The sequence below is a fragment of the Enhydra lutris genome, unplaced genomic scaffold, assembly GCF_002288905.1.
Source record: "Enhydra lutris kenyoni isolate GAN:26980312 unplaced genomic scaffold, ASM228890v2 scaffoldscaffold12, whole genome shotgun sequence".
Lineage (NCBI taxonomy): Eukaryota > Metazoa > Chordata > Mammalia > Carnivora > Mustelidae > Enhydra > Enhydra lutris.
The window spans coordinates 41,691,988-41,708,332 of record NW_019154096.1 but is presented as its reverse complement, the minus strand read 5'-3'; the positions used below and the strand labels follow the sequence as shown (position 1 = coordinate 41,708,332).

The window sequence follows — 16,345 nt, the reverse complement described above, 5'->3', positions numbered from 1 at the left end:
CCTTTCTGCATCTAGAAAGATCTGGGGAGCCACATCCCAGAAACTTTTCAAGAGTGAGGGATCTGACTGGTTACAGATGTTACAGAAACCACCTACCATGCCATACCCCTTCTTCCCTGAAGAGGAAAAAGTGTGTGCTTTCCTTTTTCAAAAAGACTGGGGAGCACAATGAACATATTCTTCAGATGAAAATATGCAATGAAAAGAATTATAATGTCAGTGAAAGCAAGATGAATTTGTTAATAAAAAGGAGGACTTCTCCAGTATCTTTCTAAAAGCCTCATGAAAGCCAGAGTGTGATCCCATTGTTTCTTACCATAAAATATGTTATTTTAACAACTATGCTCTGGTCTCAGTGTATACATCACCTGTAGAAATTGTAGTCTGGACTTTTAGTAAAATCAGGATGAATATTCAACTTGGGACTTTAAAAACCCTTGAGAAATTGTCATATAATTTCCTTGAAAAATCTTGGCAGAGAACAGTGTGGACATGTGGGAGTCAGCGTCGCCACACACAAGGGACGATAAATACAAAGGTTGCATCAGTAATTCTCGTTCTCAACAGTTACCAATTAGCTGCCCCTAAGACACCAGCTGTGACTTTACTTTCTGCCCCTGTCTCTTCAGCATCTAATAAGGCCTGGAGGACCACACTTTCTGCTCACTGGCTGGGTCCATCCTGCGTGGTGACCAAACAGTCTTGTGGTAAAAACTATCACAGAGCCTAAGACTTGTGTGTCAGCATCACTTCACTGTTGATGCAGTAAAATAAGGATGCTTCTCCACATGGAAAGGTGAACATATGATGGAAGGGCATATGCAAGAGAAGGTGTTTGGAGCAGGTGTGCCCACGACATGGAGCACTGCTGCAGAAGGATCCTTGTCTCAGCAGCACCCGGGGTAAACCAGTAAGAAGCTGTGTGCTCCCATTAATTGCAATAGGAGGTGACAGCAGTATTGCATGTTAGGTGGGCTACCAGTCGGGAAGGCAGAGCCAGACCTTTCATGAGAACCCTAAGTAGTCTAGGAATCCAGCTCTAGTCCAGAATTAGGAGCAGTGAAATGTGGTTGTTTTAGTCCTTCTGCTCCTTTCTAGGGTTTCAAGGTCCAGGGTGCTACATAGCCTTGTTTCACTTTGGAAACAGGGCACTGGCAGCCAGAACACTGGCAGCACGGGATGCATATTTACACCCCCTCCACCCCAGCCCCTCCTCCCCACCCCTGCCCCAGCCCAGGGCCACAGGCTGTAAGGAAGGAGTTTCCTTCTCTTCCCTTTCCCCTCAGCCCACAGCAAGCTTTTGATTTATTAGAAGACAATAGCTGTGAAGGAAGGAAGCCCTGCCCTCCATATGGTGACTCTTGACTGAGTGCCTGGCCTCAAGCATCCTGGTGACTTGGTGGACTTAACAGGGGTCAACAGGAACAGAAGGAGAGACTCTTCAGGCTGTTCACTCAGGGGTGAGTCCTTCAGTTCCATGAGCTGCCCTCAGAACACCAGGCCCACGGTGGTTTACCGAGAAGGACACATTCCTCACTGCCAACCTTCAGCACAGTGTTAATATGCAGGAGCCAAACACCATCCTGAGAGAAGTTACTGATGGAGAGGACTGAAGAAAGAATGTTCACTGAGCTTGGATGTGAGAGTGAGTGCATGAGTGTCAGGTGCCCAGCACATCCTCATAAGTGGGTTAATCCTATGAACTACTATCATACCCTCTTCTGTCACAGGCCAGCGTGAACCATGTGAAGGTGGGTGGTAAATCCTAGATTTACAACTTACCTTGTACTGTTGAGCACCCCCTAATATCTCTGGTCTCCAGCCCCTTCTATAGGATGCTTGTTCTAAAGTAGATCCTCTCTAAGCCCCTTATCATTCCACAGGTCTGTCACACATCAGTGCTATTGTCTGAGGAGAGGAACAATTAAGATAAATAAAACTAATCTTTCACTTAAGGTTGAGAGGGCGTCAAGAATACATTTGTTCCTGTTTTAAAGTATTTTGTCACTGTATTTGGAAACTGCAGTTACTTCAAATTTGGGCATTCTGGCTAAAGTCCCAGCTATGTAATCTAAGATCCCTAGAGCTTTCTAAGCCTTAGTTTCTGCTTTTAGAAGAAGGGACTTATGATTATTATGGGGAGTAGTAGAAATACTGAATTTCAGTGATGAGCAGAGAAAAAATGTAAGTTCTCAACAGATGATGATGGACCATAGAATGTGTTGCAGATTTTAAAAGGGATGGTCGAAGGGAATATTACTAACATTATTGTAATGTTTACTTACAAATTAATGTTATAAAAAGAATAAGATGTATAATACAAAAATGTTAATAACTCTGCCTACTTAAACTCTAGGTATAATACTAGTGATCATAATACTACACTTAGAATTTGAGGAACACATAAAAAACATTGGCACCATATGCCAAGTGAGTTACATGATTTATCTTAAGTCTCACAAGAACATGAACATGTAGATTCTATCATATTCATTGGCTAACAGCCTAGCCACCTTCTTGGATACTCAAATAACTTAATAATGCTCTTCTAAAATCCTTGTGCTCCCTGATGTCTTTATAATAGGTTAGACCAGCAGTGATGATGATGTGGAAAGAGATGCCCATGGAAATGGGGAATGGGACAACTGTCCAAGAATTCACCTTGGAGGGGTTTCCTGCCATCCAACACCTGGGAAAGGTCCTCTTCCTGGTGCACCTGTTGGCATACCTGGCGTCCATTGCAGGCAATGCTGTCATAGTCACCATTACCTGTGCTGACTCCAGGCTCCACACACCTATGTACTTTTTCCTCAGAATTTTCTCCTTCTTGGAGTGTTGTTTTACAAGTACTGTTATTCCTAAGTTGCTGGTTATCTTTCTCTCAGGTAGGCAAACCATTTCCTTTCCTGTCTGTTTCATACAAGCCTTTGTCTTTGTATTTCTGGGATCAACAGGTTCTCTCCTCATAGTGGTAATGTCTCTGGATCGGTATGTGGCCATTTGCAAGCCTCTGCATTACCCAATCATCATGAACCTGAAGACTTGCTTCCTTCTGGTCACTGCCTGCTTCGCTTTGGCCTTCCCTCTCATCATTGGGTTGGTAGTGAAAGTTTTCCAGTTATCCTTCTGTGGTCCCCATATCATTCCTCATTTTTTCTGTGACCTTGCCCCCCTGATTCATCTCTCCTGCTCTGACACCAGATCTACTGAAATGCTGGCCTTTGTTGTCGCTTTGGTTATCCTTTTGACATCTCTTTTCATAACCATCATTTCATACAGCAACATAGTAGTCACAATCATACAACTCCCATCAGCCAAAGAGAAAAAAAGCTTTCTCCACCTGCTCATCTCACCTCATAGTTCTCTCACTGATGTATGGCAGCTGTGTGTCTATATATGTGAAACCAAAGCAAACAAAAAGGCTGGAATCCAACAGGGAGGCTGCCCTTGTGAACACGGTGGTGACCCCACTGCTCAACCCTGTTATCTACACTCTGTGGAACAAGCAGGTCCACCAGGCTCTGAGGAAGATGATGCACAGAATGAAAATATCAAGATAAAAAAATCAGATGGCCTTTGACTAGAGGACCTTAGAGAACCCTGTGTCCTCAATTCTGACCAATGTAGCAGTCCACACAGTTCTGGTACAGGGTCTCTGGCTGATCTCACTTCTTCTTGCTCATCCCTAAAAAAAGAATGGAAATCTGTTTTTGCAAGGTCACATTTTACCTTGATGCACATACTATCTTCTCCCTAAATATACCACAATTCGATGACAATTGATTAATTGAAATATCTTTTGCTGAATTTTTTCTTCCCTCAGATATAAAGATGTATTTGAAATTTCCAAAATTTAGTAATTATGCACTTTTTATTTCACTTCTCTCTAGCCATAATCATGGCACAATGGATTGATGATTAACCAAAAGGCATTTAGATAATTAAAACAATAGAAGGTTGTCTATTACTTTCTGGTTATGAAGGAAATGATGGGAATATTACCAATACTTTGGTCCACATTCCCTTCATGCGTAGCCTAAGGAAATAATGGTCATAGTACCCTTCATCTTGGAATATGTATGGTTTGCCTCAGGTGTGCTCTGAAACCCTGTTCTTGGCCCTTAGCTTAGCTACATATGCATGTGTCAGTCCCATGCTGGAGGGAAACAGAATTGTTCTCAGGCTTAGACCATTATCTAAAGAGAGAGAATGATTGCACCATGCCATGGCTGACCAGCTCCTACCTCCTAAATTATTTACTCTAGCTCCAGCCTCTCAGATGCATTATGCATATTTATGATTGGTTCCTATCCTAAAGCTGTTACTACAGATGCTTGTGTATATCGGTGGAAGGGAGCACTTATTTCATACTTCTATAATTTCTTCCAAAGATTCAAGTGGTTTATCTGCTTCATGTTACTAATGAAAACAAATGAATTAAAACTTTTCCTTCACTGAAGTGTGTTGTCAACTATGAGGTTACCTTCTGATTGATAATCTATTTTTTTAAGCTTTTTTTCAAAAAAGATTTTATTTACTTATTGGACAGAGAGAGAGAGCATAAGTAGGCAGAGCAGCAGGCAGAGACAGAGGGGGAAGCAGGCTTCCCACTGAGCAGAGAGCCCAATTTATGGCTCAATCACAAGATCCTGAGATCATGACCTGAGCCAAAGGCAGAGGCTTAACCCACTGAGCCACCCAGGCACCCTGATCATCTATTTTAAAACTAACATTTCCATTATCTCAATCCTTATAACTTGTGCTTTTTCCAACTATTTGACAGCTAGAATGTATCTATTTATTCTTCAAAAGAAACATCTCTAAAATGATTAAGACAATTTTTTATTTTGTTTTTCTTTAACCAAACCCTGAGGTTAGATAATCTCATATATATTTTATGAAACACATTGTATACCAAGATTAGATACTATTTGGCCTGCATGGTCCTATTACCATGGTCAGAATTTATCTGATTGATAGTAAGGAAATATCAAACATGTCCTAAAAAAATCTCAGATGATTGGCTGTTATCCATTGTATAAAAAAGGGTTTGCAAAAGCCAAGATCAGAGTAGGAAAGTGTATAGATAGTGTTACAGGAATTGGAAGAACGAGAGTGATGGTTTAGGGGAGTGGCAGTGGGAATGGAATGTAAATGGACCAGAGTAGACTCTGAATCATTTGCACTGAACAAGCCTGGTGCTTTATTGAACAAGCCTGGTGCTGCCATCAACTAACTGGTCAACTTCCAAAAACACATAAGTCACCTTCTCCATAAAATATGGACACTGAGCCATATAATTTCTAGAATCCACTTGACAATACTCATACACACAGCCACAAGATGCTGCATGAACATGGAAATAATTGTCCACCCTGAGAGTTGAATTATGGAGGAGTGTTGTGAAGTGGTCAAAGTTCAGGAATGTACAGAATAAATCAAAGAATCGTGGTCAAAGTAATGAAAAGAATGTGAGCCTTCCCAAGGTGTTAGTCAGCATTTAATAATAATTTATTACACATAAACTCGATAAATTCACTTTATGTTACTTTGAGATAGACTATGATTGAAGAGTGAACTTGACAAACACAAAAATGAATAACAGGAATCTAAAACTTAGTCTATAAGTCCGGGATGGTCATTACCAACCATAGATCATATTCAGTGAAGGACAAACCCAAATCCTAACTTGGAGATTAATGCACTAGATTGTGGTCCTATAAAATGTTTTATTGAGACAAATCCCCTGAACTAATTCTGTGTTGAAGATACATACAATCATAAAAATTAAACCACTTAATTAATGATGGTCATACAAAAAGCTGTAGATATTTGAAGTATAGAACCTGATGTGCTCAGAGATATGTATACCCTCTTGAAACCATCATCATCACCATTACCATACCTATCTGCCACCTCCAAAAATTTCTTCCTAGCTAGTTTTGTTGATTTTTTTGTCATTACATGGTAGGCAAATGCACTTAATTTAAGATATTCCCTCCTGGCAAAATTTTAAGTAGGCAATAAACTATCGCTAATCACAGGCCCTATGCTACACAGAACTCCAGAACTTATTATGTATCACTGAAAGTTGATCAATACCTCCTTATTTCATTCTCCCTTAGCCCCTGATACCCACAATTCTATACTCTGCTTCACGTATTTGTTTAGATTACACATATAAGTGAGATCATGCAATGTTTGTCTTTCTCTTGCCAGCCTTTTTCCTTAGAATAATATCCTCCATGTATATCCATGTGGTTGCAAGTGGCAGGGTCTTCTTTTTTGTAAAGACTGAGTGATATTTCATTATGTGTATATGCCACATTTTATTTATCCATTCTTCTTTACGTGGACTTTCAGGTTATTTCTACATCATAGTGATTGTGAAACCTGCTGCAGTGAACATGGGAGTACAGGTATCTCTTTGAGAAACATATTTCAATTCCTTTGGATATATACCCATAGGTGGGATTCCTGGATCAAAAAATGATTCTATTATGAAATGTATCAGGAAACACTACATTGTTTACCAGATTGGCCAGACCCATTTACATTTTCATCAGTAATGTGCAAGGGTTTGTTTTTGTCCATATCCTTGCTAACACTTTTTAATGTTCTGAGGGTTATTTTGGTAATAGCCATCCAAAGAAGTGTGAAGTGATATCTCATTGTGGTCTTACTTGTATTTTTCCTTTAAGGACGCATGCATTTTCATTAGTGATGATGAGCATCTTTTCACGTACCTGTTGGCCATTTGTATGTCTTCTTTAGAAAGATGTCTATTCAGTTCTCTGCCTATTTTTTCCACTTTCTTTAAGTTTTTATTTAAATATCAGTTAGTTAATGCACAGTGTAATATTAGTTTCAGGTATACAATTTGGTTTACAAGGTATACAAGTGATTCAACACTTACAAACAACATCCAGAATTCATCATGACAACTGCATCCTTTAATCCCCATCCCTTATTTTACTCATCCCTCCAGCCACAACCCCCTGCCCCCTGGTAACCATCAGTTTGTTTTCTATAGTTAAAAGTCTGTTTCTTGGTTTTACTCTCTCTCTCTCTTTTATTTCCCTATGCTCCATTTTGTTTCTTAAATTTCACATATGAGTGAAATCCCATGGTATTTGTCTTTCTCTGATGGACATTTTACTTAGCATAATACCCTTAGCTCCATCCACATCTTGCAAATGGCAAGATTTCACTCTTTTTGATGGATGAGTAATATTCCATTGCACATATATGCCATATCCTCTTTATCCATTTAGCAGTCAATAAATATTTGGGCTCTTTCCATAACTTGACTATTGTAGATAATACAGCTATACATATTGGGGTGTATGTATCCCTTTGCATTGTATTTTTGTATCCTTTCCTTGAATTCTTAGTGCAATTGCCAAGTCATAGGGTAGCTCTATTTCTAACTTTCTGAGGAATCTCCATACTGTTTCCTAGAGAGGCTTCAGCAGTTTACATTCCCACCAAGAGTGGAAGAGCGTTCCCCTTTCTCCACATCCTCATTGACATTGATGTTTCTTGTACTGTTGCTGTTAGCCATTCTGAGAGGGGTGAGTTGGTATCTCACTGTAGTTTTGATTTGTACTTCCCTACTGATGAGTGATATTGAGCATCTTTTCCTCTATCTGTTGGCCATTTGTATGTAATCTCTGGAAAATGGTTTATCATATCTTTGGCCCATTTTTTAATTGGATTATTCATTTTCTGGATGTTGTGTTTTATAAGTTCTTTATAAATTTTAGATATTAACTCTTTATCAGGTATGTCATTTGAAAATATAGTTTCTTTAAAAAAAAAGATTTTATTCTACCTACCTACTTACCTACCTATCTACTCCTTTTAGTGGTTGCCCAAGGTGTTCCACACCTTAGAATATCTGTAGCCTTTAGTTCTTCATCAATGACACACAGGATTTTTTTGGTAAGATTTTATTTAAATTCTAGTTACTTAACATACAGTGTGATTAGTTTCAGGTGTACAATTTACTGATTTAAAATTAAATACAATGCCCAGTGCTCCTCATAAGTGCATTCCTTTATCTCCATCACCTATTTAAACCATTCCCCCAACTACCTCCTCCTTGGTGACCATCAATTTACTCTCTGGTTAAGAAAATGTTTTCTCTATTTCTCTTTCTGTACCTGAAGATTTTTACTTTGATGTAGTCCCAATAGTTTATTTTTGCTTTTGTTTCACTCCCCTCAGGAGACATACCTAATAAGGAGTTCCTCCAGTCAATGTCGAAGAGCTTATGGACTGTATTCTCCTCCAGGATTTTTATGGTTTCCCTTCTCACATCAAGGTCTTTCATCTATATTGAATTTATTTTTGTGTATGGTGTAAGAAAGTGGTCCAGCTTCATTCTTCTGCATGTTGTCACCTAGTTTTCACAACCCATTTGTTGAAGATATTGCCTTTTTACCATTGGATATTCTTTCCCGCTTTGTCATAGATTAGTTGACCACGTAGTTGTGGGTCCATTTCTGGGTTCTCTATCTGTTCCATTGGTCTATATGCCTTTTTTGTGCCAATAACATACTGTCTTGATGACTACAGGTGTACAATATAGCTTGAAATCCAGAATCATGATGCCTCCAGTTGTTTTTCTTTCCAGAATTGATTTGGCTATTCAGGGTCTTTTGTGGCTCCATACAACTTTTAGGATTGATTTTTCTAGCTCTTTGAAAAATGCTGGTGGTATTTTGATGGGGATTGCATTTCATGTGTAGATTATCTGGGTAGTATAAACATTTTGACAATGTTTGTTCTTCCAATCCATGAGCATGAAGTGCTTTTCCGTTTGTTTGTATCCTCTTCAGTTCCTTTCATAAGTGTGTTACATTTTTCAGAGTACAGATCTTTTACTACTTTAGTTAGATTTATTCCTAGGTATCTTATTGGTTTTGGTGCATTTGCAAAGGGATTGATTTCTTGGTTTCTTTTTCTGCGGGTTCCTTATTGGTGTATAGAAATTCAACAGAGATTTCTGCACATTGATTTTATATCCTGTGACTTTGCTGAACTCATATATGAGTTCTAGCAAACTTTTGGTGGTGTCTTTCAGATTTTCTACATAGAGTATCCTGTCATCTGTAAAGTGACAGGTTGACTTCTTCCTTGCCAGTTTGCATGTATTTTATTTCTTTTTCTTGTCTGATTGTTTATGCTAAGACTTCCAGTACTATGTTATATAGTAATGGTGAGAGTGGACATCCTTCTTTTATATCTGACTGTCTGGAAAAGGCCCTGTGTTTCACAATTGAGAATGATATTGGCTATGTGTCTTTGTATATAGCTTTTATGATGTTGAAGTATGTTCCATCCATCCCTACTTTGCTGAGGGTTTTTATCAGGAAAGGATGCTGAATTCCTCAAATGCTTTTTCTGCCTCTATCTTGCCTTATCTTTTCTTTCATTAATATGGTGTATCACATTTATTGATTTGGCAATATTCAACCATCCTTGCAGCCCAGGAATATATCATACTTGATCTTGGCAAATAATTCTTTTAATATACTGTTCAATCCAATTTGCTAGAATTGTATTGAGAATTTTTGTATCCATATTCACCAGGTATTTTGGTCTTTAATTCTTCTTTTACTGAGGCCTTTGTCTGGTTTTAGAATCAAGGTAACCCTGGCTTCTTAGAATGAGTTTGGAAGTTTTCATTCCATTTCTTTTCTTTTTCTTTCTTTCTTTTCTTTCTTTCTTTTTTTTTTGAACAACTTCACAAGACTAGGTATTAACTCTTGTTTAAAAATCTGCTAGAGGGGGAGGAGTCAAGATGGCGGAGAAGTAGCAGGCTGAGACTACTTCAGGTAGCAGGAGATCAGCTAGATAGCTTATCTAAAGATTGCAAACACCTACAAATCCAACGGGAGATTGAAGAGAAGAACAGCAGTTCTAGAAACAGAAAATCAACCACTTTCTGAAAGGTAGGACTGGCGGAGAAGTGAATCCAAAGCGATGGAAAGATAGACTGCGGGGGGAGGGGCCAGCTCCCGGCAAGCGGCGGAGCAATGGAGCACAAAATCAGGACTTTTAAAAGTCTGTTCCGCTGAGGGACATAGCTCCAGAGGCTAAACCGGGGTGAAGCCCATGGGGGGGTCAGCATGGCCTCAGGTCCCGCAGGGTCACAGAAGGATCAGGGTTGTCTGAGTGTCGCAGAGCTTGCAGGTATTAGAACGGGGAAGCCGGCTACAGAGACAGAGCCGAGAAGTGAGCTCTCAGCTTGGGGTTACCTTGAACCGGTCACAGGCTCGGTCAGCTCGGAGCGTGGCCGGGGGCCAGGGAGACGGGAATAATTGGGCGCTATTCTCTGAGGGTGCACTGAGGAGTGGGGCCCCGAGCTCTCAGCTCCTCCGGGACGGAGACTGGGAGTTCGCCATTTTCATTCCCGTCCTCCAGAACTCTACGGAAAGCACTCAGGGAACAAAAGCTCCCGAAAGCAAACCCAAACGGATTACTCAGCCCGGCCCCTGGTAAAGGTGGGTCAATTCTGCCTGGGGCAAAGACACTTGAGAATCACTACAACAGGCCCCTCCTCCAGAAGATCAACAAGAAATCCAGCCAGGACCAGGTTCACCTACCAAGGAATGCAGTTTTAATACCAAGGAGAGTAGCGGAATTCCAGAGGAGGAGAAAGCAAAGCACGGAACTCATGGCTTTCTCCCCATGATTCTTTAGTCTTGCAGTTAATTTAATTTTTTTTCTTTTTCAATTTTTTTCTCCTCTTCTGCTAAAATTTTTTTAACTTTTACCCTTTTCTTTTTTTAACGTTTTTAACGAGTTTATCTAATATATATATATATTTCTTTTTTATATTTTTTCTCTATTTGTTTTCTTTTTTTTAATTGTTTTTTTTTTCTCTCTGAACCTCTTTTTATCCCCTTCCCCCACCCCCCACGATTTGGGATCTCTTCTGATTTGGTTAAAGCATATTTTCCTGGGGTCTTTGCCACCCTTTTAGTATTTTACTTGCTCCTTCATATACTCTTATCTGGACAAAATGACAAGGCAGAAAAATTCACCACAAAAAAAAGAACAAGAGGTAGTACCAAAGGCTAGGGACCTAATCAATACAGACATTGGTAATATGTCAGATCTAGAGTTCAGAATGATGGTTCTCAAGGTTATAGACGGCCTCGAAAAAGGCATGGAAGATATTAGAGAAACCCTCTCAGGAGATATAAAAGCCCTTTCTGGAGAAATAAAAGAACTAAAATATAACCAAGTTGAAATAAAAAAAGCTATTAATGAGGTGCAATAAAAAGTGGAGGCTCTCACTGCTAGGATAAATGAGGCAGAAGAAAGAATTAGCGATATAGAAGACCAAATGACAGAATATAAAGAAGCTGAGCAAAAGAGGGACAAACAGCTACTGGACCACGAGGGGAGAATTCGAGAGATAAGTGACACCATAAGACGAAACAACATTAGAATAATTGGGATTCCAGAAGAAGAAGAAAGAGAGAGGGGAGCAGAAGGTATATTGGAGACAATTATTAGAGAGAATTTCCCTAATATGGCAAAGGGAACAAGCATCAAAATCCAGGAAGTTCAGAGAACCCCCCTCAAAATCAATAAGAATAGGTCCACACCCCATCACCTAACAGTAAAATTTACAAGTCTTAGTGACAAAAAGAAAATCCTGAAAGCAGCCCGGGAAAAGAAGTCTGTAACATACAATGGTATAAATATTAGATTGGCAGCAGACTTATCCACAGAGACCTGGCAGGCCAGAAAGAGCTGGCATGATATATTCAGAGCACTAAATGAGAAAAACATGCAGCCAAGAATACTATATCCATCTAGGTTATCACTGAAAATAGAAGGAGAGATTAAAAGCTTCCAGGACAAACAAAAACTGAAAGAATTTGCAAACACCAAACCAGCTCTACAGGAAATATTGAAAGGGGTCCTCTAAGCAAAGAGAGACCCTAAAAGTAGTAGATCAGAAATAATATACAATAACAGTCACCTTACAGGCAATAAAATGGCACTAAATTCATATCTCTCAATACTTACCCTGAATGTTAATGGGCTAAATGCCCCAATCAAAAGACACAGGGTCTCAGAATGGATAAAAAAAAGAAAAAACATCTATATGTTGCCTACAAGAAACTCATTTTAAACCTGAAGACACCTCCAGATTTAAGGTGAGGGGGTGGAAAACAATTTACCATGCTAATGGACATCAGAAGAAAGCAGGAGTGGCAATCCTTAGATCAATTAGATTTTAAGCCAAAGACTATAATAAGAGATGAGGAAGGACACTATATCATACTCAAAGGATCTGTCCAACAAGAAGATCTAACAATTTTAAATATCTATGCCCCTAACGTGGGAGCAGCCAACTATATAAACCAATTAATAACAAAATCAAAGAAACATATCGACAATAATACAATAATAGTAGGGGACTTTAACACTCCCCTCACTGAAATGGACAGATCATCCAAGCAAAAGATCAACAAGGAAATCAAGGCCTTAAATGACACACTGGACCAGATGGACATCATAGATCTATTCAGAACATTTCATCCCAAAGCAACAGAATACACATTCTTCTCTAGTGCACATGGAACATTCTCCAGAATAGATCACATCCTCGGCCCTAAATCAGGTCTCAACCGTTATCAAAAGATTGGAATCATTCCCTGCATATTTTCAGACCACAATGCTCTGAAGCTAGAACTCAATCACAAGACGAAATTTGGAAAGAACCCAAATACATGGAGACTAAACAGCATCCTTCTAAAGAATGAATGGGTCAACCAGGAAATTAAAGAATTGAAAAAATTCATGGAAACAAATGATAATGAAAACACAATGGTTCAAAATCTGTGGGACACAACAAAGGCAGTCCTGAGAGGAAAATATATAGCGGTACAAGCCTTTCTCAAGAAACAAGAAAGGTCTCAGGTACACAACCTAACCCTACACCTAAAGGAGCTGGAGAAAGAACAAGAAAGAAACCCTAAACCCAGCAGGAGATGAGAAATCATAAAGATCAGAGCAGAAATCAATGAAATAGAAACCAAAAAAACAATAGAGCAAATCAACGAAACTAGGAGCTGGTTCTATGAAAGAATTAATAAGATTGATAAACCCCTGGCCAGACTCATCAAAAAGAAAAGACAAAGGACCGAAATAAATAAAATCATGAATGAAAGAGGAGAGATCACAACTAACACCAAAGAAATACAGACAATTATAAGAACATACTATGAGCAACTCTACGCCAACAAATTTGACAATCTGGAAGAAATGGATGCATTCCTAGAGACATATAAACTACCACAACTGAACCAGGAAATAATAGAAAACCTAAACAGACCCATAACCAGTAAGGAGATTGAAACAGTCATCAAAAATCTCCAAACAAACAAAAGCCCAGGGCCAGACGGCTTCCCGGGGGAATTCTACCAAACATTTAAAGAAGAACTAATTCCTATTCTCCTGAAACTGTTCCACAAAATAGAAATGGAAGGAAAACTTCCAAACTCATTTTATGAGGCCAGCATCACCTTGATCCCAAAACCAGACAAGGATCCCATCAAAAAAGAGAACTAGACCAATATCCTTGATGAACACAGATGCGAAAATTCTCACCAAAATACTAGCCAATAGTATTCAACAGTACATTAAAAGGATTATTCACCACGATCAAGTGGGATTTATTCCAGGGCTGCAAGGTTGGCTCAACATCCACAAATCAATCAATGTGATACAACACATTAATAAAAGAAAGAACAAGAACCATATGATACTCTCAATAGATGCTGAAAAAGCATTTGACAAAGTAAAGCATCCCTTCCTGATCAAAACTCTTCAAAGTGCAGGGATAGAGGACACATACCTCAATATTATCAAAGCCATCTATGAAAGACCCACTGCAAATATCATTCTCAATGGAGAAAAACTGAAAGCTTTTCCGCTAAGGTCAGGAACAGGGCAGGGATGTCCATTATCACCACTGCTATTCAACATAGTACTAGAAATCCTAGCCTCAGCAATCAGACAAAAAAAGGAAATTAAAGGCATCCAAATTGGCAAAGAAGAAGTCAAACTGTCACTCTTCGCAGATGATATGATACTATATGTGGAAAACCCAAAAGACTCCACTCCAAAACTGCTAGAACTTGTACAGGAATTCAGTAAAGTGTCAGGATATAAAATCAATGCCCAGAAATCAGTTGCATTTCTCTACACCAACGACAAGACAGAAGAAAGAGAAATTAAGTAGTCAATTCCATTTACAATTGCACCCAAAACTATAAGATACCTAGGAATAAACCTAACCAAAGAGGCAAAAAATCTATACTCAGAAAACTATAAAGTACTCATGAAAGAAACTGAGGAAGACACAAAGAAATGGAAAAATGTTCCATGCTCCTGGATTGGAAGAATAAATATTGTGAAAATGTCTATGCTACCTAAAGCAATCTACACATTTAATGCAATTCCTATCAAAGTACCATCCTTTTTTTTTTTTTTTTCAAAGAAATGGAACAAGTAATCCTAAAATTTATATGGAACCAGAAAAGACCTCGAATAGCCAAAGCAATATTGAAAAAGAAAGCCAAAGTCAGTGGCATCACAATTCTGGACTTCAAGCTCTATTACAAAACTGTCATCATCAAGACAGGCATGGTACTGGCACAAAAACAGACACATAGGTCAATGGAACAGAATAGAGAGCCCAGAAATAGACCCTCAACTCTATGGTCAACTAATCTTTGACAAAGCAGGAAAGAATGTCCAATGGAAAAAAGACAGCCTCTTCAATAAATGGTGTTGTGAAAATTGGACAGCCACATGCAAAAAAATGAAATTGGACCATTTCCTCACACCACTCACGAAAATAGATTCAAAATGGATGAAGGACCTCAATGTGAGAAAGGAATCCATCAAAATCCTTGAGGAGAACACAGGTAGCAACCTCTTCGACCTCAGCCACAGCAACGTCTTCCTAGGAACATCGCCAAAGGCAAGGGAAGCAAGGGCAAAAATGAACTATTGGGATTTTATCAAGATCAAAAGCTTTTGCACAGCAAAAGAAACAGTTAACAAAACCAAAAGACAACTGACAGAATGGGAGAAGATATTTGCAAATGACATATCGGATAAAGGGCTAGTGTCCAAAATCTATAAAGAACTTAGCAAACTCAACACCCAAAGAACAAATAATCCAATCAAGAAATGGGCAGAGGACTTGAACAGACATTTCTGCAAAGAAGACATCCAGATGGCGAACAGACACATGAAAAAGTGCTCCACATCACTCGGCATCAGGGAAATACAAATCAAAACCACAATGAGATACCACCTCACACCAGTCAGAATGGCTAAAATGAACAAGTCAGGAAATGACAGATGCTGGCAAGGATGCGGAGAAAGGGGAACCCTCCTACACTGTTGGTGGGAATGCAAGCTGGTGCAACCACTCTGGAAAACAGCATGGAGGTTCCTCAAAATGTTGAAAATAGAACTACCCTATGACCCAGCAATTGCACTGCTGGGTATTTACCCCAAAGATACAAACGTAGTGATCCGAAGGGGCACGTGCACCCAAATGTTTATAGCAGCAATGTCTACAATAGCCAAACTATGGAAAGAACCCAGATGTCCATCAACAGACGAATGGATAAAGAAGATGTGGTACATATACACAATGGAATACTATGCAGCCATCAAAAGAAATGAAATCTTGCCATTTGCGACGACATGGATGGAACTAGAGGGTATCATGCTTAGCAGAATAAGTCAATCAGAGAAAGACAACTATCATATGATCTCCCTGATATGAGGAAGTGGAGATGCAACATGGGGGGTTAAGGAGGTAGGAGAAGAATAAATGAAACAAGATGGGATTGGGAGGGAGACAAACCATAAGTGACTTTTAATCTCACAAAAAACTGAGGGTTGCTGGTGGGAGGGGGGTTGGGAAAAGGAGGTGGGGTTATGGACATTGGGGAGGGTATGTGCTATGGTGAGTGCTGTGAAGTGTGTAAAACTGGTGATTCACATCCCTTACCCCTGGGGATAAAAATATATGTTTATAAAAAATAAAAAAATATATAAAAATCTGCTAGAATTCCCCTGGAAGACAACAAGCCCACGACTTTGGTTTGTTGGGAGATTTTTGATTACTGATTCAATTTCTTGTGTGGTTATGGGTCTTTTTAAATTTTCTATTTCTTCCTGTTTCAGTTTTGGTAGTTCTAAGTTTCTAGGAAGTTGTCCATTTCTCCCAGATTTCCCAGTTTATTAGCATATAGCTTTTCATAGTATTCTCTTATGATGGTTTGTTTTTCTG

At 39.1% G+C, this 16,345-nt stretch overlaps 1 protein-coding gene across 1 annotated transcript; it reads left to right on the top strand.

Moving 5' to 3' along the window:
• Positions 1-2,599: 2,599 nt before the first annotated feature.
• LOC111145387 (olfactory receptor 6C75-like) lies at positions 2,600-3,560 on the top strand. Its single transcript, XM_022500259.1, is given in 2 exon segments — positions 2,600-3,324; positions 3,326-3,560. Coding segments are annotated over 2 exon segments (960 nt in total).
• Positions 3,561-16,345: the final 12,785 nt, after the last annotated feature.